The 22,115-nt window shown below is 37.3% G+C and overlaps 2 protein-coding genes across 2 annotated transcripts in view; one reads left to right on the top strand and one right to left on the bottom strand.

Annotated features, from left to right (window-relative positions):
* LOC107742996 (ankyrin repeat domain-containing protein 6-like) overlaps positions 1-16,232 on the top strand; it is a 31,216-nt gene extending 14,984 nt beyond the window's left edge. Inside the window, exons 3-15 of the mRNA XM_016556093.1 lie at positions 2,380-2,478; positions 3,903-4,001; positions 7,404-7,532; positions 7,678-7,776; positions 8,197-8,295; positions 8,584-8,661; positions 9,232-9,330; positions 10,264-10,383; positions 10,640-10,801; positions 11,400-11,552; positions 12,051-12,164; positions 12,326-12,629; positions 14,758-16,232. Of these exons, the coding sequence (XP_016411579.1) occupies positions 2,380-2,478; positions 3,903-4,001; positions 7,404-7,532; positions 7,678-7,776; positions 8,197-8,295; positions 8,584-8,661; positions 9,232-9,330; positions 10,264-10,383; positions 10,640-10,801; positions 11,400-11,552; positions 12,051-12,164; positions 12,326-12,629; positions 14,758-15,221 (2,019 nt within the window). The 3' untranslated portion in view covers positions 15,222-16,232. The remainder of the gene's footprint in view (positions 1-2,379; positions 2,479-3,902; positions 4,002-7,403; positions 7,533-7,677; positions 7,777-8,196; positions 8,296-8,583; positions 8,662-9,231; positions 9,331-10,263; positions 10,384-10,639; positions 10,802-11,399; positions 11,553-12,050; positions 12,165-12,325; positions 12,630-14,757) is intronic.
* Positions 16,233-18,053: 1,821 nt separating this feature from the next.
* lyrm2 (LYR motif containing 2) lies at positions 18,054-20,822 on the bottom strand. The gene is made up of 3 exons (XM_016556085.1): positions 20,704-20,822; positions 20,368-20,508; positions 18,054-18,624 (listed from the first exon to the last, which is right to left on the bottom strand). Exons 1-3 carry the CDS (start codon positions 20,746-20,748, stop codon positions 18,544-18,546), a joined length of 267 nt encoding a protein of 88 aa, XP_016411571.1. The 5' UTR covers positions 20,749-20,822; the 3' UTR covers positions 18,054-18,543.
* Between the last annotated feature and the right edge of the window lie 1,293 nt (positions 20,823-22,115).

Genomic DNA, 22,115 nt, shown 5'->3' on the forward strand with positions numbered 1-22,115 from the left:
TTTTTTTGCACCCTCAGATTCCAGATTTTCAAATAGTTGTATCTCGGCCAAATATTGTCCTATCCTAACAAACCATACATCAACAGAAGGTTTATGTATTCAGCTTTCAGATGATGTATAAATCTCAATTTCGAAAAATTGATCCTTATGACTGGTTTTGTGGTCAAGGGTCACATATGTGAAAGGATAGCCCACCAGCCCTGCCTGTAGAGACATCCACAGATCATTCAAGCACAGACAACAAATGGCTTTCTCACCAGGACAATGGTGAGACCAGAGCTGCAGGATCCAGAGCACCTGCTGACCAGAGCTCAAGCATTGGAGAGAAGATGAGACATGCAGGAAAAGGAAACGTGAGACTTCTGAAAGCCCAAAGGCAAAAGAGATCAGACCACCACGTTTGAGTCCGATTCTGATTTGAAGCCGTATTCAGATTCTGCTAAATCTTGTAAATATCATAAATAAATACTGCAAATTCAGAATTCTGTGCGAGTGTAGAAATCAACCACTTTGACAATTAAGGCTTACATAACTTATCAATATAATTTGTCAGTATATTTTCACGTAGGTGAAGAACATTCTGCTGGACGAGAGCTCTGAGTCTGTTCCCCTCCTGCCGTCTGGAAGCTGGTACAGACATAACCAAGCACATACCTCTGGTCTCTTCCCCCACATCGTTACATAATCACTCCCACTAGTGCTGCTCAATATATCCAGTTTCAGGATCTAAAGAAAGTTTTGAGTGGTTGCACTGTGCCAGTCCTTAAGCAGTTTTACGCTCACCAGGTGTGACACAAAAGCTCTGAACATGCTGTCTGCTATTTTTTATTGCTGCCCTCATACGTTGATCAATTGGACACACCTCTCTGTCTCATCTAGGCGCTTCGCTCATCATGTGAGGTGATTTTAACATTCAGACTTTAACACCTCAGTACTGGTCACCCCCCCTTCACATGTCTGACGTCACTTCTTGATCTCGTGGTGTTTTAAGAAGGAATCTTTGGAGGCTCTCACTACCCTACTGCACCTTTTTTTTTGCATGTCTGCAAACATTGCTGCATCTGACATGAACCCCTTTAATCAACATCTAATGCCCTCTTCCCTGTAGTAATAAAGATGTCTAACTTCCATTTAACCAGCCTATGGCAGTTTACTAGGTCATTTGGTTATTGCTATCATACAGTAATACCCTTTGAACTGTAAAAGTACTTGCATTTAAATTTAGGAAGTATTTTTATGATAGATATACCAGGCTTTCTGAAATATGCTCTGATCAAACCCAGGCACTTAAACTTTATTCCTACATTTCTTGCACAATGGCAGTAAAATGAACACAGTGCTGTTAGGCTGGAAATGACCAGGATGGAAATTAAATGTTAGCCATTGCTGTGGGTTTGAGAACTAGATTGAGTATGTCAGCTTGGAATTCATTTTTTTATTATTATTATTTTTTTAAATATTAATATTATCAAACTGATTTCTATAATTGGATCAAATAGGATATAATGTTTTAGAATGACAATCCGAATAATACCACAGAACATCACAGAAATAATCTAATTTAATGTTAATTCTTCATGTGTATGCTGTTATTTTCCCATAAAAAGATATCACTTCCTGGAGAATTATGTCATTAAGGAAGTGTTAATAATAAAATGAAATAAAATATTATTTTTAAAAATATATAAACGAAACATTTTTCCAAAGAAGTCATGTTTTGGATAAAAAAAACTCCTAATATCTCACTGGGAGCTTTTATCTTGTGCATTATAGTTCTATTTTGCTCTGTAAATATACTAACAGTACAGAATTTAAAAATAGTTTAATATCTGCTGACTATGCAGTTATCTTTGTAGTACATATTTGATAAAACACCTTAATAATTTTGCCTATTAGATTACTAACAGAGCACATTTACATCATATAATATCTAATATCTGGCCTGATGTATATTTCATTAACACTATAAATACAGCAGCCACAGCAAACTGTGTGGACTAGGCAGCCTGGCATGAGTGTTGTCTGTTACATAAGTCACAGCTCTGTGATTATTTCTCGTTGTGACATGGTTTCTTGGCTGAAGTAGCATAAGGCTGGTCCTCTGGGAGATTAGTCAGTGGCTAAAACTGTAGAAAAGAGGACTGATGTTTATCCTGCTGGCTATTTCATGTATTGCATTTTTATTTACTCTCACTCATTATGTAAATGGGTTATTTGGATTCATGACAGACATCTGAGAGAGTTACTCTGAGCTTTGCATCACGGCCATACTTGCTGTTTGGTCATGTGTTTTGTTCCTCACACATTCACTGGCTCCTGTGTTTGTTCCAGTGCCTGATCGTGTGTGTGTGTGTGTGTGTGTGTGTTGTTTTCTTGCAGAACGGCAGAACACCTCTGCATTTGGCTGCCTATAAGGGCCACATTGCTGTTGTGAGGATTCTCCTTGCAGCTGGTTGTGACCTGGATATTCAGGATGATGTGAGTATAACATGTTTACACCTCTGAGCAAAAATCACATAGATCTGCATAAAAACAATCGTATCATTGGTGTTCACACTGTAAGTCGGATTTATTTCTCAGATTTTTTTGTTGTTTGGTTAGTCACGTTATCTTTTAAATGTGGCCGGTATCAGATATGAGTGTGAACTCTTCATACAGTCCGCAAAAGAACAAGAACAAAGACGGTACGCTGTTATACAGAAGTAAATATACAGGTCACTTAAGTCAGTGTTTACACATTCATTTGTAAGATGATGTGCCGTGGATGCCAGCGAATTTGTGCGCAGGCAATCTGAATGAGGAGAAAGAGAGCAAAATTGTTAAATATTTACAATACGACCCTCAGGTTTTCCTTGAGCTGTCACCGTAATACTTATGAGTTCAACACCTCACTGTCCCTTCACTGACCTAATTCTGATCCGACTGTTCAGACTGAGGTTGCATTGCAAAACATCAGAGCTGTGTCTAATTTAGGACCACATATGAAAGTGGCTCAAATCAGAATCAAAGAGATCAGATTCCATGTGGAGTCATATTTGAGAAAAAAATAGGATTTGACCCAACTAAAGAGTCATAAATGTGTGTGTACTATATAAAAAATAATTCACTAAAAGTGTCACGGAGTTGCTCACCCACATGTCCTTCCAAACCCATATGACTTTATTCTATGGAGCACAAAAGGAGTAGTTTTGAAGAAACTTAAGACAAGAAATAAAAGGACCATAACTCATTCATTATATGTCAAGTCAGAAGATAAATGAGGAACAGACCACAGCACGGGTCTTTTGAAACTGATATTTGTGGTATTTTTTTGTTCACCTTGTGTCTCTACCTTTAGGACAGATGATATTGCACAATACAAACTGAAATTTGTTTCCATGAACCTTATCTGTGTTTGGGCAACCATGCCATTTTTGTTGTTTATTTATTTATTTATTTATTTTCTACACCAGAGGAAGAATCCTGATTTTACAAAAGCCAGCATAGTCCTTTAGTGCTCTACAGAAAACTGAAAACGGAGAAGTGCTGATCTTAAACCGTGTTTCCCGCACTGCTGTTCTGAATCTGTAGTGCTACAGCGAACAAAATCATGTTCATACAGCATAATTTTTTAATGTCCAACTTGAAATGGATCAAGATCTGTTGTCCGTTTTATGACCAAAATCTGAAATCTGTAGGAAAGACTGGTCCAAAAAAAGATTTCTAAACTTTTTTTCTACTTCATTTTATAATGGGTAATGTTAGATCCCTTTTCAACATGGCAAAGGAGCCGCTGGGAGTAACACACACGCCTTCCTCTTAAAGTGCTGTAATACTTCATAAGTAACACTCTGTGCAGCCAGATGGCAGAATCACCACAGATTGACTGATGTTTCATTTCTATGTATTTTTCTTGCTATCAGGGTGACCAGACGGCCTTACACAGAGCGGCTGTGGTGGGAAACGCTGATGTCATTTCAGCTCTCATTGAGGAAGGATGTGCACTAGATAGACAAGACAAGGTAAATATCTCACGTTCACATATGTGACCCTGGAGCACAAAACCAGTCTTAAGTAGCACAGGTTTATTTGTAGCAATAGCCAACAATACATTGTATGGGTCAAAATTATAGATTTTTCTTTTATGCCAAAAATCATTAGGATATTAAGTAAAGATCATGTTCCATGAAGATATTTTGTAAATTTCCTACCGTAAATATATTAAAACTTAATTTTTGATTAGTAATATGCATTGCTAAGAACTTCATTTGGATAACTTTAAAGGCAATTTTCTCAATATTTTGATTTTTTTGCACCCTCAGATTCCAGATTTTAAAATAGTTGTATCTCGGCCAAATATTGTCCGATCATAACAAACCACACATCAATGGAAAGCTTATTTATTCAGCTTTCAGATGATGTATAAATCTCAATTTCGAAAAAAATGACCCTTATTACTGGTTTTGTGCTCCAGGGTCACATATGCTAGAAAAAGTTGTTATTGCAGGAATTGCAATGATTTTGCAATGATGATATTTAAATATGTAAAGGATAATGATAATAATAATCATAATGATAATAATGATAATCTTATTTTATAAGAATAATATGGTTGTTATTGGAAAATAAATTCTGATAGGATGATAAGGACCCTGACATGAAGTGTACTGTACATTATTACACATTATTACACAGCTACTTGCTGAATAAATAAATGGACATTAAATACTGATTTGAGTGCAAGAGTGTGGAGTAATATGAGAGACATGAAACTATCAGAACTATGTAGGAAATCAGTTGCCTGTGACAATTATACAATCAGTTATACATTTAAGCACTCAATATATATATATATATATATTTTTAATAGTAGAAATACAGTAAATATAGTAGAAATACTGTATGTTTTGTATATGTATTTTATTTTTATTTCTTTCCAGTACATACTATCCCAACAATAAGCGCACAGGACAATAACTGTTGTTGACATTTTTTAAATGAACTGAGTTTTTCTGAGTTTCTGAGTGTCACCAAGAGTGGGTCAGGCTCCAATTCAGTATGAAACATATCAGATAGAATTTGAAATACATTAGTCCAAAATGGAATTAATTTTGGGGCAAAGATCATAACTGTGCTGGAGAGTGGCTTCCTCAATCTGACACTTATCACATAGTGGGGAGACTTCTGAACAAAATGTATGTAACTTTGTTTTAGCATAATGAAGTCGGTGAAGGATCTTATATTGGATAAGGCAATGCCTAGAACTGACAGAGCATTTATGAATATGCTCTAATGCATTAACCCAGAGCACGCCACTTATCTTTTCTCCTACTTAAAGTTCCCATTGTGATCTCATCCTAGGGCTGGACGATATGGCCAAAATTGATATCACGATATATTTCTTAATTTCGGTAGATATGATATAATTCCGATATCAATATGAACACTATTTATCTGAAATAGAAATCTTTTGTAACATTATAAATGCCTTTATCATCACTTTTGATCAATTTTAAGCATCCTTGCTAAATAAAAGTATTAATTTCTATAATTTCTTTCCCAAAAAAATTATAAAAATTATACTGAATGGAATAGTGTATAATGTTACAAAAGCTTTTTATTTCAGATAAATGCTGATCTTTGGATCTTTCTGGTATACGTTTGAGTATACCTGTACCTGAGTATACATTTCAAATAAATAAGATGAGAGAAGATTGCCGAATTCTTTGTAAAATTTCACTGGGATATCCGTTGGGGCCGGAGGCCTTTCCACCCTTCAGTAAATTAATTGAATCTTGTATTTCTGAAACCGAGAGATCTGCATTAAGGAAATCACGATCCTCCTGAGCTAGAGTCGGGAGGTTGCAGCAATCTAGGAAGCTTTTATGGCAACGTCATCGGCTAAGGCCCTAGAAGAGTATAATTCTTCATAAAATCGTTTGAATCTATCATTAATGTCTTTATGAGACGTTAATATATCACTGTTTTTCGACTTTACTTTGCATATAGTACGATCACTGTCTAATTTTCTAATTTGTCTAGCCAATAATTTGAGGTTTTTCACCGAATTCAATAAATTTTTATTGTGTAAATAAAAATCCCCTAGTTATACGGTCTGAAAGTATCTGATTGTATTTAGATCGTAGAGAAAGTATTTTTTTATAGATCTCCACAGACAAATGCATTGCATTTTCTTTGTCTAAACGATTCATTTGTTGCTCATGGTCAGCCAATTCCGCCCTTTTTCTTTTCTTTTTAGCAGCCTGAATAGAAATTATACAACCCCTGATATAAGCTTTCATAGTTTCCCACAGTATTGAAGGGGATGTCCCAGAGAGATCGTTCATCTCAAAAAAGAAGGAAATTTGTTCTCTTAAAAAATTGCAGAATTTCGGTTCTTTTAGAAGCTGTGGGTCAAATTTCCATATTCTTTCACCCTGAGGCAAATTAGTTCGATTTAAAGAGAATGATCTGATATCACAATATCATGATAAACAACCTTGCTGTGTTTGGCTGATTTTAATACAAATTGTAAATATGTGCAAATGCACAAATAATTACTTACGGCTTATGAATGTTACATAATTTGTCTCATGCAGCTTTGTTTTGTTGCAGTGGAGCACATGCAACTCCTTCAGTCCTGACTAGTCATGCTTTACAATACAGCACAGCCTGCTATAATAAAATCAGTACATCATTCAAAAATAAATAATGTGATTATTGTTTTATTAATTCATGAAGTGGCATCCTTCTATCAGAAGTTCTAGCCCTCGTATGTAAGATCAATACTTGGTCTCCATGGGTGCTGTGCAATCATATGGTGAACAGGTGTTTTATAGCTGTGTCGACCAATCAGCATCCAGGACTGCATCTGGATTTATTTTTAAAATGTGGAATAATTCTGTCAACATTATAGTTGAACATATAGTGGGTATAGAAAAGAATCCCCCCCCCCCCTTAAAATAATGACATTTTGTTGCTTTGCAGCCTGAAATGAAGACGGACACGGTTTTTGTTTTGTCCAGCTGTATTTACTCAGTGCAGCTTATGACATCCAAGTGAAAGATATAACACTTAACATGTCAGGGAAAAAAAAACAATCACCGATTTGGAAAAAGGATCTCCCCCTTGTGTTAGTATTTTGTTGAAGCACCTTTTGCTTTAATTGCAGCCTTTAGTCTGGTGGGATTTGTCTCTACTCACTTTGCACATCTAGACTTTGCAATATTTGCCCACTCTTCTTTGCAGAACTGCTCAAGTTCAGTTAAATTTGATGTTTTTTTGAGCATTTGTGGACTGCAGTCTTCAAGTCATTCCACAGATTTTCAATGGGGTTTAAGTCTGGGCTCTGACTACGCCATGCAACAAAATGTGATTATTTTAAAGGGGGGTGATTCTTTTCTATACTATTACTCACTGTATAGCTGGAGATCAGCTCATGTAATCTCTCTCAGGCAGGAAACACGGCTCTTCATCTGGCGGGTCAGAACGGTCATGCTCAAAGCTCGAAAGTCCTGCTGCTGGGTGGTTCTCATCCCGACAGTAAGAACAGCGTAAGTACGGTCAAACTCTTCTTTCTGTCTATTTGATTCATATGTCTCTCTCTTTTCTTTCTCTTGTGTTTTTGTCATTGTTACATTGAAACAGCATGAAACAAATGTGCTGTTTAAGTAAAATGAAGTTGACTTGTTTGTTTAGGTTGGTGACACGTGTCTGCATGTGTCTGCCCGATATAACCATGTGAGTGTGATCCGAGCGCTCCTGAGTGCCATCTGCTCAGTGACTGAAAGAAATCATGTAAGGACTTGAAATATTGTTAAAGGTATAGCTCACCCAAAAATGCATCCACCGCAATGTCCAACATCCGGCACGTGACGCATGTAAAAAAACGATATAAATACTGTTCAGTTTCTTGCACAAGCTGATCGTTTCGTGTCTTTACACATCAATGTATCGTCACGAGCCACAGGGTTTAATTTGGTTTTGTCTGTGTATGTTTTTTTGACTCTCAAAGCCGTGATTTCTATTCACTTCCATTATATGACTGATCGACTGCAACGGTTTGAGTTAAAAATCTTCGTTTGTGTTCTACTTTTATTTTTGGGTGAACTATCCCTTTAAAACAGCATTTTGCTGGTCCTTGAGTAAGCTGTAATTATGACCATCCTGGAGATGTTTCTGATTTATCGCTAATTCGGAATCTCCTCTGATGTTCAGGCAGGAGACACGGCTTTACATATTGCAGCTGCTCTGAATCACAGGAAGACTGTACGCATGTTACTGGAGGCTGGGGCCGACAGCCGCATCAACAACAATGTGAGCACCTTCAGAAATATTGCATGAGCCGTAGCAAAGCCCTGAAACATACTCTACACAAATACTTCAACACAGATGCTTCTAGATATGATATATTGGTACAGTTTCACAAAATGTGTCCGAGTGTAATTCATAATGCAACAGAACGTTGCATTCTTAGGGGATTCTTACTGGGCAAGTTAGTTAAACTGTCTAGATGTTTATCGCTGCTATTGGCATGTAGCAGAAATGACCCATTTATCTGTGTATGCGCATGATTCTTCTGTGTGTGTGTGTTTTTGGGTGAAGGCGGGAGAGACGGCTCTCGATCAGGCTCGTGAAAATGATAATCCTGAAGTGGCGCTGCTGCTCACCAAAGCTCCACAGGTAAGAAAACACACTTATGAGCAATTGACAAGAAGAGGTCATTCTTTTTTTTTTTTCTTTTATATTTTCATTATATGCTTAACAACAAAAACATTGAAATTGTACCAAGTGACCAAATATCAGATACATATCAGATTTGGAACCACATTTGAAAATGACAAAATCCAAATGACAAAATTTAGCCAAATCTAAATCTGTGCCAAAATCATCATTGGCTGACAGTTTAGTTCTATCAACACTTTCATCATTTACTCATTTTTGTTACTCCAAATCTTGGAATTTCTTCTCCAGAACACAAAAAAAAAAAGAATGTTTAATGACCATATAGTGAGTCCAAAACAACAATAGACCTCACTCATCTCAATTACATGGTCAATAAAAATAATCTCCTTTCACTGGAAGAAAGTAAGTCATGCAGGTTTGGAAATCATAGGTTTGGGTAAATGTTGACTGAATTTTCCATTTGCATGAACTACATTGTTGGACAAATGACACTCTTCAGCTTTAAATTTAGCTGAGTGAAGAATTAAGACAAGCAACATTTGACTTAATGTCTGTATTTGCATGTAGAGCTTCACTCGAGGACGCACTGTGAGGAAGAGGAGGGACAAGATGAAGACTGAGGGACGAGCGCAGTCAGTCCCACGTGAGGAGATGCTGCCGAGAAAGGTAAAGGAGCAAACCTACACTCCCTCTCTCTCAGACACAATCAATACCGAACTGTAGAAGAGGCTGATGAAGTTCAATCATGCTGTTGCTAAATGTTATGTAAGCAATACTTAATGACAGATGGTTTAATTATTGAACATTTATACTCCCACAGTAATACGACACATCAGATGTGAAATAACATTTTCAATAATTACAATTCTGATTGTACTATAGTCACCACCTGTATCTCAGAGACATTTTTAGGTTTTCATTCTTCAAGTCTTGTGTGTAGAGCTACTTCCTGACAGCTATACTTTAGTAACAGCCAGTGTCACTAGTCTGAAAATGTTTATGAATTGAATACAATATGCCATTAGAGATTTAAAAAAAAATGTATATGCGGCATTATTTCAGACAATTATTAAAAACAAGAAAAAACATTTTTTCCTTCTTTGCCTGAACCGTACAAAATCTATGATTCCAGAATTCTACAGAAAGCACAAACTAGTCTCAATAGAATTTGAACGTCATTTATTCACAGAGTTGTACACATTCCTGCCTCTTGTGGATTTAATAAAGCTGAATAGATCTTATTATGAACAAGTCATCCATGTATGCATTTCATTTTTATACAATTTTTTTGACCTTGTAATGTTTAATCAAATTGTCACACTGGATCTTCCAGAGAAAACATCAGATGTCATCCTCGCATCTCAACATCCAGTCATTTCTTTTTCAATAAGCCGTTACATTTGGATGTACAATAAGTAAGAAAAGATCTGTCGGTACTTCCGTTTCATTGTGACTTGAAATATTTGCTTAATTTCATTAGGCCTAATTTCATGCTTGGTACTCTCAGTTCTGCTTAACACATTTCACCATGTTTAAATCTGCTCCGTAGATTTTGCCGGTCATTGTCAATGATGTGATTTTACTCCTGTGTTTGTGCAGGACAGTGTATCTCCAGCAAATGACACTCATGGCAGTGAAAACTCTCTCCGCCGGAACGACAATGTGTGCGTCACAGAGGCTCGTGCAAACAAAAACTGTGAGAAGAAAGTCAAAGAGAGGGTACGTCATGTATGCATTTTCTACTGTAGTTTAGGAAATAATGTATAATCAGCGGTGTATAATATGTGAATTATATTATATGTTGAGTGCAGAGTCTTTTCTCACCCTGTCTGGGTTTATACTGCAGTAGTGATAGGAAATTGCATGTAAATACTCTCCTTACAAGTACTGCTTCCAGCGACTGTGGCATCGGTTTCTTGTTTCTAAGAGCTCTCTTTGTTCTGATATGGATTGTGTGCTGTGTGTTTTTTTGCAGCTTTCACCATCAGATGCCCTCATTCGAAGACAAAATAAACAGAGTGATCATAAGAAGAAGAGTAAAACAGAGAGATGCTCCGCTGTTCCTCCTCCTCCTCATAACTACAAGGCGTACCAGCTCTATACTCTCTACAGAGGCAAAGATGGCAAGATCATGCAGGCGAGGAGCCAGTTTCACAATCAGATTAAACTGATTCATTTCTCAATTAGCACTCCATTGAAAATCAGTAGTTAGTTTGTCAGTGAACCTTCATATTAGTAGTTACTTCAAATTTTAAGGGACTCTTAGACATCTTTCTCCTATTGAGGACTATAAAACTATAACCATTTATTATTGCATTACAATCATATATCCTAACAATAGATTATAGTAATTAAACAAACAAAAAAAATGATTCTTATAGATTTCAATTAAGAAAAATTGTGCTTCACACTGTTTAAACTTGAAAGCATACGATTAATTTGTTGTTTATGTGTGCAATTATTTAAAGAATCGGTCACTGTCCTCAATAGTGCTGTCATTTTCTAAAATAGTTTGTCTAATTATCATGGAAATGAAAGAGTGCCAGTTCAAAGAGTAAAGATTACAGAAAAAAATCTATTTAATTGTATTTTTTATAAATTAAAAGCAATTTGACTTGCTACGTAAGACCTGTTTCTCATTTTCTCTAAAAGGTGAAAAATGGCAGATATCTCATGCAGTAATTTGCTATTTTAATTTATTACTGACTTTTGTATACGTGTTATTTCCTCTAAAGGCCCCATTGAATGGCTGCAGGTGTGAACCTCTCATTAACAAACTGGAGAATCAGCTCATGGCCACAAAAGAGGAGATGCAGTCAGAGATTCACACTGTACAGGAGCTCATGAACAGCAAGATGGGCCAAATGGAGCGCAAGAACAAACATCAGGTGCAAACAGCACAAGACCTACCAACATAAACCTCTGAGCTTCATCTGAATATAATAATCCATGTGTCCTCATTAAGGAGCCAAGCACTGACATTTACCTTTTCAAACTTGTTTAAAGCCACTGGTCCAATTCACATAAATGTGCAGAGTCTAGACTCTTAGAGCGTCTAGAGTGCCTCGTGACAAAACTTTCAAAAGTAGTATCAAGTTTTGGTTTGTCAAAACATTTCCCAGATTCATACTAATTAACTTTTCGGTTGTGGCCTATATTGACGACTTGACCTATATCCATAAAGGGAAACTTCAACCAAAGCCAATAATCACTTCAGCTTCAGCAGCCCATAATTTCAATAGCTAATTGCCAATCCTTATGCTGCTTGCACCTATGTATATTTATCAGTTTGAACTTTTATTGGACTTTTCATTAAAATGTTTTATGTGCATAGCCTATGATGTGTTTTTTTTGCTTGACTATTGTGTGCATTTTTGCAATTTCAGATCAGAGCTCTAGATAAGATCACTTTAGAGAGAGTGTCTGCTGAGAGGATTGAATGTTTACATCGCATTGACAAGCGAGCCATACAAGAACGCTTGGAAGGAGAAAAAAGACAGGTAATATTCACCAAAAAATGTACATGCAGATAATCATATTTGCATACACCCCATTTTACATGCATGAGAAACAGTGTGCGGTCTTTGCAAAGACGTAAAGGAATAAAATCTGGCTTTTAGTGGTCATGGGCTAATCTTTGGATTACTGTCTTTGTAAGCAGGCGTCAGTGGTCAACGATCTCAAGAACTGGTGCCTTTCTAAGATCCAAAGTTTGGAGACGCGTCTCTCTGGCGATCGCAGCACCACTAAGTTACAGCGCTCCTCGTCCCTCACCGACACGCTTTCGGATTGTGATCCCCGTTCCCACACAGCTGTACCGGACACATCTGGTGCCAAAGCCTGCTACTCTCCATCATCAAACCAACCAGAGGCCAAAGATGGACGAGAGACTGTAGCAGCGAGCACGAGTCCTGAGGATGCATCAGCCGGTTACTATGTGATTGAGGTGGACCGCGTCTCACCGGGTATGACACTCGTGACTGGACAGATGAATCAACAGTCACACACACATTCAATTCAACTGTGTTTCTTTCTCTTTCTCACACACACACACAGACGAGCAAATTTCTGGCTCATCTCACATACAGACCGCACTGCATGCAGCATTAATGGTTTTCCTGTGTTTGTTCTCATTTAGATAAAGGCTTATGTAAGTGTTACATAACATATGTGTCATGTACGGTTATTAGAAGTAAAATATACAAAACGGAACATCTTTATGCACATATGGAGGGATATAGCAGACAAAATAATTTATTTCATAAATAAGAATATTTTCATTTTACATCTTACATTAATTCGTTTTATTTGAAATACATATTCATTTGTTAATGCCTAAATTTCATTTCAACATTGCTCATTATATAAGGAACAAAATATATTTAATTGTGTCATATATCACCAAGACATCAGTGCAGGGGTCTTGAGATGTGTTTTTAGCATCTAGACATTCAGTGGAGGATTTCTCTCCAAGCTCTTCTTTAAAAATAGGTTGAAGTCGTTTTTCAAGGATACGCCATACGTTAGCTAAAGGATAATCCCAAGCTAGGTGTTTTAATGCACTTTGTAGAGGCAAAGAACCACCCGACGCACAGCGGCTTGTTAGATCTAGCATTCTGACCACTTTGAAGCAATAGTTGACTCAAAAATGAAAATTTGCTGAACATTTACTCCCCCCTCAGGCCATTCAAGATGTAGATGAGTTTGTTTCTTCATCAGATTTGGAGAAATGTAGCATTACATCAGTGTCTCAGCAATGGATGCTCTGCAGTGAATGGGTGCCGTCAGAATAAGAGGCCAAACAGCTGATAAAAACATCACAATAATCCACACCTGTCCATCAATTATCATCTTGTGAAGCAAAATGCAGCGTGTTTGCAAGAAACAAATCCATCATTAAGAAGGTTTTAAGTCCATAATCCATAATAACCCTTCCTCCAGTGAAAAAGTCCATCCCCTGTAGTCTCTCACATCAAAATCCACACACATATTTGTTGACTGTTTTGGCTTGTAAACAGCACTTGATCTGTGCATATTTCTCTCCTGATCCAGATGAGGTGACTTTTTACTGGAGACGGCAATATTTTAGATAGAGTGCTCATATTTTAGCCGGATAAAACGTCTTAATGATGCATTTGTTTCTTACTAACACAGCTTTTGGTTTCTCAAGACATTAACTGATGGACTGGAGTGGTGTGGATTACTTGTGGATTATTGTAAAGTTTTTATCAGCTGTTTAGACTCATTCTGACGGCACCCATTCACTGCAGAGCATCCATTGATGAGCAAGTGATCTAATGCTAAAGTTCTCCAAATTATAACATTTATTTTAATTAGAGAGAGTATGTGTGTGTATTGTGTGCGTCGTTACCTCATTGCTAAAAACTATAATGTTGCAATTAAGTAGCGAAGCTATTTTATAATATGTCAGTCCATGGTATCAAGATTAATATTACTTACACAATGACACCGGCACCATCCATAATCCATAATAACCCTTCCTCCAGTGAAAAAGTCCATCCCCTGTAGTCTCTCACATCAAAATCCACACACATATTTGTTGACTGTTTTGGCTTGTAAACAGCACTTGATCTGTGCATATTTCTCTCCTGATCCAGATGAGGTGACTTTTTACTGGAGACGGCAATATTTTAGATAGAGTGCTCATATTTTAGCCGGATAAAACGTCTTAATGATGCATTTGTTTCTTACTAACACAGCTTTTGGTTTCTCAAGACATTAACTGATGGACTGGAGTGGTGTGGATTACTTGTGGATTATTGTAAAGTTTTTATCAGCTGTTTAGACTCATTCTGACGGCACCCATTCACTGCAGAGCATCCATTGATGAGCAAGTGATCTAATGCTAAAGTTCTCCAAATTATAACATTTATTTTAATTAGAGAGAGTATGTGTGTGTATTGTGTGCGTCGTTACCTCATTGCTAAAAACTATAATGTTGCAATTAAGTAGCGAAGCTATTTTATAATATGTCAGTCCATGGTATCAAGATTAATATTACTTACACAATGACACCGGCACCAGCTGCAGTTGTTATGTTGCGAACCTTCTTAAACTGTTCTGTCTTTTCAGATAAGCAGTCAGCACAGAATCAATCTGCACCCCAGTCTCCTTGTATAGTCCGACCTAAGCAACGATCCCGGGCCTGTAGTGACCCTCACCGAGCGCAAGATGAGCCTCTGGAGCCGAGACCTGTCCCCGATCAGTGCTGCGAGCACAGGAACCTCAAAAGACGCACCCAACAAAGAGCAAAGACCAAACACAACACTCAAACCATGACGAGTTTAGGAGATCACCACACTGCTGAAGCGTCCTTCGCCCAGGAGCAGGAAAACACGCACGCGCTGGAGGTTACGCAGTACTTTTTCGAGGCAGTGACTCTGCAGATGGAGCGCTGGTATGAAAGGAAGATTGAAGAAGCACGCTGGCAGGCCAACCAGAGAGCCCAGGCCGACAGAGCCGCTCTGCTGGACAGAATAAGCTACCTTGAGGATGAACTCCGACTGCTGAGAACTAACAAACAGGAGGAGAGCTAGTACATAAGAGACCACTGGTGTAGCAGACACTGTAACGTCCGGATGAATTAGTGAAGTTCAATAGAGCAGCTAACACATGAAGATAACACTGCAGTAGTAAGCGTCAGGAGAAGTAGCATCTAAACAGATGTGGAGCCGAAACATACTCTTTGCAAGTACTTCAACTTAAGCTACACAAGTTTGATTTCATTTGCCATAACACAATTCATAATGGAGGGCAAATGCATTCTTAGCGCTGTTGCAGGAAGCCCTAGCATAAACTGAGGTTTGTTGCTGCCAGAGAAACACAAGAATGCACTTTATGTGCAGCGGGACTGCATGCTGTCAGAGCCCTGTTCAAGAATTTGTCTGCATTTGCACGCTTGTGTGGGTTATGTGTCTGGCTTTACAGACGTAACATCAAGACAAACCGCCACTGCCAAAGATCTGTTCAAACTCCAGGTTTAATAATGCACTACAAAGATAAGTCTGTTTTGTGAATGCAAATTCAAAGGACAAAAATTTTACATATACTGTATAATGTGTATTCTTAATATAAAGCATTAAGAATAAGGCATGAACACAGCTACTCCAGTGCTAGTACACAAATTTGGAGAAAGTGACTAAATGATGCCAGTACTTTGGAGATTTGGCAGATCATATAAAACCAGTAAACACTGACAAATAAAAGTAACAAAATCCATCACAGCAAACACTGATATAAGCAAGTATTAGTTTATTTTTGTAATGACTTTATTGCACAAGATGAAATGTCTTAACCTGTGATGTTTAATTGAGGACTTTGATGTAGTCTGTAGTTAAAGTCTTAAGAACTCACAATGTAACAAGTGTTTGTAACAGATTCACATGTGTGAATGTTTCATTTGGTAGATAAGTAATCTAATTTAATCGTTTTTAATCGTTCATTTAACAAAATTCGGAACACATGGGCAGGGAAAGACTCTGTGGTTGTGTAGAGGTTAAAGGGATAGTTCACCCAAAAATGAAAATTTGATGTTTATCTGCTTACCCCCAGGGCATCCAAGATGTAGGTGACTTTGTTTCTTCAGTAGAACACAAACGAAGATTTTTAACTCAAACCGTTGCAGTCTATCAGTTAATGTCTGAGCGCATTCACAACATCCGACGCCTGTACGTGCTCTGGCATAGTAGACATAGATATATATAAGTATATGCCTCATTAGTGACTGTTTCTATGGGCCGTGATACGTTCCAAAATGGCGGACGCGTCAACGTATCTGGAGCAGTCGAATAGGGAATCTATACATATCTATGGTAGTAGCTTCCGCATGTGCGCGTATACGTCACTCATTATTTGCACAGTGCAGAGAGATTGTGGACATGTTCACTGGCAGGGCAATGATCTAAAGATATTTAGAAGTACAGGTCATCACAATGGAAGACGATTTTGATATATCATCAGACAACGTGGAATTTTTTGCCCGACCGTATTTATCTGACGTCACGCGCCGGCTGTTGAGCACGCGCTCAGGACAGTTGGACATTGTGGTGGATCAGAGGTAAAAAACTATATAAATACTGTTCAGTTTCTTGCACAGACCGATCGTTTCGTGTCTTTACACATCAATGTATCGTCTCGAGCCGCAGGGTTTAATTTGGTTTTGTTTGTGTATGTTTTTTTTTTACTCAAAGCCGTGATTCCCATCCAAACAGATAAACATCAAATTTTCATTTTTGGGTGAACTATCCCTTTAAAATCAATGAAATATACTGAACTTTGATGTCGAAATAAACTACATTACACACTTTATTCTGGTATGGAAAGCCCACTGTCCACCATCCAATTAAACATGAATGTCATTTCGTATTGACTTTAAATATTCACAAATGTTGGATCATTTGATCACCACTGTGCGCTTGAACGACTCTTTTAACCTCACACTGCTCCATCAAGACTGATGTGTGGATTGTTGTAAGTACTGTTGAAATGATCAAAAAGTCAAAATAATGGTCACTATGATTTCAAACTGCTGTTTAAAGTTACGCTGACGTCTTTGCCAGTGGCTATTGATGATGAACTATGAAATCAAATTGTTTTTGATGCACGTCTTGACAAATGTTAACAACTGATATGTAATGACCATGTTTTGTTTTTTATATAAATGTATGACTACTCGAATAATTGTTTACAGCTGCTTCAAAGGGAACATTATTGTTTACTGTCATGCAGCTGTGTGATCTGTCACAAATTAATGTTTAATAAACTACATCTGTGTACATTTGTGAAAAAAAGAATCCATCTAGTGTCTCTGGTTGGAAAGAGTTTTGTTATTTGATCGGCCATAAAGGCCAGTTTTTGTCTTTATATGCACTTTACACAACAGTGAAATTTATTGTTTCATATATAAACTGTTTCGTTATTATAGTTTGATAATATATTACATATTTATGCACTAGTAAGTCCATTACTTGCCCTTGAGTGCTTTAAATACAAGAGAACAATGGCTAACATTTTGCACATTTTCCATCAACAAATGCAGTTATGAAATAAGTACTGTGTGGAACGTTTATTGGTATTCATAATGTAGCGTTTGCTGGGAAAATAATGCAGAAACTACATGCAGATGTCACAGCCACAGGTGCATTTGTTCTGACGTTATGTGATATTTCAACTACACCGTAATTATGACTCAGAGAAGTGAATGTATTTGGCTTTTATTAATATTCGGCAAAGTAAAAGAATGAGCACTCGTGCATTATAAATATATATACACAATAAAATGTCCGATTTTCTTTCACATTACAGTGTACTTTTCACCCAAAAATGAAAATTGTCATCAGTTACTCACACTCATGTCGTTCCAAGCCCATAAGACTTTTGTTCATCTTCAAAAACACAAATGAAGATATTTTAATGAAACCTGAGATTTCTGTCCCTCAATTTAAAATCCAATCACCCATAACACTAACACATTAACACAGACAAGACACAGTTTTCCAAAGAGACACGATGCTGTTATACTTTGCTTTGAAAAGATTTAATTTAGGCTTTTATTCACATATAAACATTGATCAACACGGAGCACAACAAATATGATAAACGAAAGCTCAAACTGCTTCATTGATGCATGAAAACCAATGAGGTTTGTTCTCATGTAAAAAGAGACATTAGTTTTTGTTTACCATATTTCATGCCCTCTATGTATGTGAGTTGATCAATGTTTATATGCAAATGAAAGCCTAAATTAAATCTGTTCAACATTTTGGTTGTGTGGACTTGTGTGTAATGGATGTAACCGATGACAGAATTTTAATTTCTGGCTGAACTATCCTTTTAATAAATGGTGAACACGTCGACGTTCTAGCATCCAGCCAACGCGAGAGATCTTCTCAAATCCTCCAGATGATTGTGCGCTTGAGTGATCATCATGCGAATCACATCCTGAGGAGGAAAACCATACAAAATGTACAATGCATGTAAATGGGGACCATTGTAAGGAGGACTCACACTGCCAGACATTCACTGTGACAAAGCAAACTAACATCATTCATTTTATATGAGAGCTGGCAAACTTCAGCTACATCACGACAGTGACTGTTGATGATATGAAAAACTTTATGCAACCAGAACTGAGAGGGTGAATATAGGGTCAGTAACACCCTTTTCATCAGAAAAACAGCTCACAACAAAGTCACTTTTAATCCAAGCAGCTTTCTGCTGGTGAAAATTCCAGATATGTGACCCTGGAGCACAAAACCAATAATAAGGGTCAATTTTTTGAAATTGAGATGTATACATCATCTGAAGGCTGAATAAATAAGCTTCCATTGATGTATGGTATGTTAGGATAGGACAATATTTGGCTGAGATACAACTATTTGAAAATCTGGAATCTGAGGGTGCAAAAAAAATCTAAATATTGAGAAAATCATCTTTAAAGTTGTCCAAATGAAGTTCTTAGCAATGCATATTACTAATCAAAAATTAAGTTTTGATATATTTACGGTAGGAAATTTACAAAATATCTTCATGAAACATGATCTTTACTTAATATCCTAATGATTTTTGGCATAAAAGAAAAATGTATAATTTTGACCCATACAATGTATTGTTGGCTATTGCTACAAATATACCCCAGCGACTTAAGACTGCTTTTGTGCTCCAGGGTCACATTAGCATAACTCGCGTGAAACTCCTAATTGTGCTGATTCCTGTTGAAATGACTGGACTTTGCCTGCAAAAACTCAAATGTGGCCGCACTTTTAAGCAGAGTTCACTGTTCAAGTTCTCTGCCATTAAATTTGAAGTAGGGCTGTGCAATTAATCGCATGTGATTGTCATGCGCATCTCGTCAGTAAAGCCGGTTCCGTGATTAGTAGTAAATCTCCATCACCTGTTTTCAGATGGAGCGGCATTTACTACACTGAGCATTTACTACCAATCACAGAACCGTTCACTGACAATTAGGCAATATCGCGTTCATAATCGAATGTGATTCATCTGCGATTATGAACGCGATATTGCCTAGCTTGTCAGTGAACTACAGCTCTGTGTAGTAAATGCCGCTCCATCTGAAAGCAGGTGATGGAGATTTACTACTAATCACGGAACCGGCTTTACTGACGAGATGCGCATGACAATCGCATGCGATTAATTGCACAGCCCTAATTTGAAGGTCATTATTTTTTCCTTCATGCACTTTCGTGCATGTACACATCTTTGGAGTGCTGGGTCTTGGGAGGAGGGCGTGTCTAATTAAGCAGTTAAAGAAATAGTTCACCAAAAAAAAAAATTAACATTTGCTGAAAATGTACTCAGGCCATCCAAAATGTTTTCGTTCACCAATGGATGCTCTGCAGTGAATGGGGGCCGTCAGAATGAGAGTCCGAACAGCTGATAAAAACATCTCAATAATCCACACACCACTCCAGTCCATCGATTAACATCTTGTGAAGCCAAAATCTGCGTGTTCATATAAAAAAAATCCATCAAGACGTTCAAATCACTGCTTCCGGCTAAAATAGAGTCCATTCTCCACAATAAGGCTTCCTCCAGTGAAAAGTGTGACGTTTTAATCAGCGGTTTGGACTCTCATTCCGACGGCACCCATTCACTGCAGAGGATCCGTTGGTGAGCAAGTGATTTAATGCTACATTTCTAAATTGCTGAACAAGAAGAGCCCACCTGGTCTGTTTCACTCTTGTTCCTCTTGAACTCTTCTCTGGCCCAGTCTCTTAAGTATCTGCGATCAGACTCGATCGGTATTTTGCGGATGGATCGGAGCAGGTCTCTGTAAACCCCCAGAACCTTCTGTCTCTGCAAAAACTGACCACAACACCACATGAAAACACGCTTGACTACAACATCTACATGTGGCCATACACACACGGCGCGTTCTCCATTGTTGGCCTGTGCATTAACGCAACAGACAAACGTCTTTATCCGCTGCGTCGTCGAGCTTTTAAAACCCTGCGTTCAGTTGCGCTCCGTCCAGCTGTTTTTGACAGCTTTGTTTTTTACCTGTTTGAGACTCAGAGCCGCTGCTGGTAATCGGGACACTGCCATGTTGAATAACAAAGGGGGCGGAGCTCCTTCTTCTTCTTTGGAATTGTTGGCGTATTCCGCACCGTAGGCACATACCGCCACCAACTGTTTATACACATACATGGATGCTAGTCCCGTCTCTATTCATATTTTAAAATATTTTATTTTATTGTTAATTTTATTTCGGGTTCACCCAAGCTGTATTTGTGGCTGCTGCGTGTTCAGCTCCCATGCCAAAAAACCCAGCTTGTGTGTTCCCCTATTTTTTTGCTTTATTTATTTAATTACTAAGCAAATTCGTTTGTTTAATCCTGTTTCTACTACATATTTCATTACTATTCTTTGATTAATACCTTCTTTTAATCATTTTCCTAATATCCAATGTATCTTCTTTTTTTCTTTATTATTACCTTTTAAGTTCTTTATCATTTTAATTCTCTCTAGCTATATTATATTTCCGACATTTTAATATTACATGTTCAACGGTTTCTATTAGCCCACAAAAAGCACATTTACCTGTAATATGTTTACCCATTTTGTATAGTGATGCATTTAGTCCTGTGTGCCCAAATTGTAATCTATTTAAAATCACCTCATCTTTTCTACATCTTCCAGAATGGTATACTTCTTTAACTGATGAATTAATTTTATAATAAAATCTTCCTGTATCAGCTATGTCCCACTTCTTCTGCCACTCTTTTTGAACATTTGATTTAATAATTGATTTACTTTCTCCTCTTCCTAATGGGACTTCAATCTCGATATCCTTTTTTGGTTGCCTTTTTTGCTAACTGATCTGCTATTTCATTTCCACTGATTCCTGTGTGAGCCGGTATCCAACAACATTTGACATCTATTCTCATACTATTTAGAGATTTCAATGTCATATATATATCATTTAAAATGTCTTCTCTGTAGGATTTATATGAAAGCAAACTATTTAGCGCTGACATAGAGTCTGAACACATAACTACTCTATCTGGTCTAACATCTTCTATCCACTGTAATGCAACCATTATTGCAACTAATTCTACTGTATGTATTGCTAAATTATTTGATAATCTTTTGAATATGCTTATTTCGAATTCTGGAATAAATATGGGGGCGGAGCTCAGACGTGTTTTTGTTTTTTATTGGTCAGAATCAGTGACGTCGCAATGTTCGTCTTCTTTTTCTTCTTCTTTTTTGTGGCGGATTGACTACCTTTGTTGCATATCGCCACCTACTGGAATAATATCTAACTGTACCTATATATTAATTTACATATTTTAAAAGCTCACATTGATTCCCTATCTATCTATCTATCATCTATCTATCTATCTATCTATCTATCTATCTATCTATCTATCTATCATCTATCTATCTATCTATCTATCTATCTATCTATC

The sequence above is a fragment of the Sinocyclocheilus rhinocerous genome, unplaced genomic scaffold (genome assembly GCF_001515625.1).
Source record: "Sinocyclocheilus rhinocerous isolate Xijiao unplaced genomic scaffold, SAMN03320098_v1.1 scaffold617, whole genome shotgun sequence".
NCBI lineage: Eukaryota > Metazoa > Chordata > Actinopteri > Cypriniformes > Cyprinidae > Sinocyclocheilus > Sinocyclocheilus rhinocerous.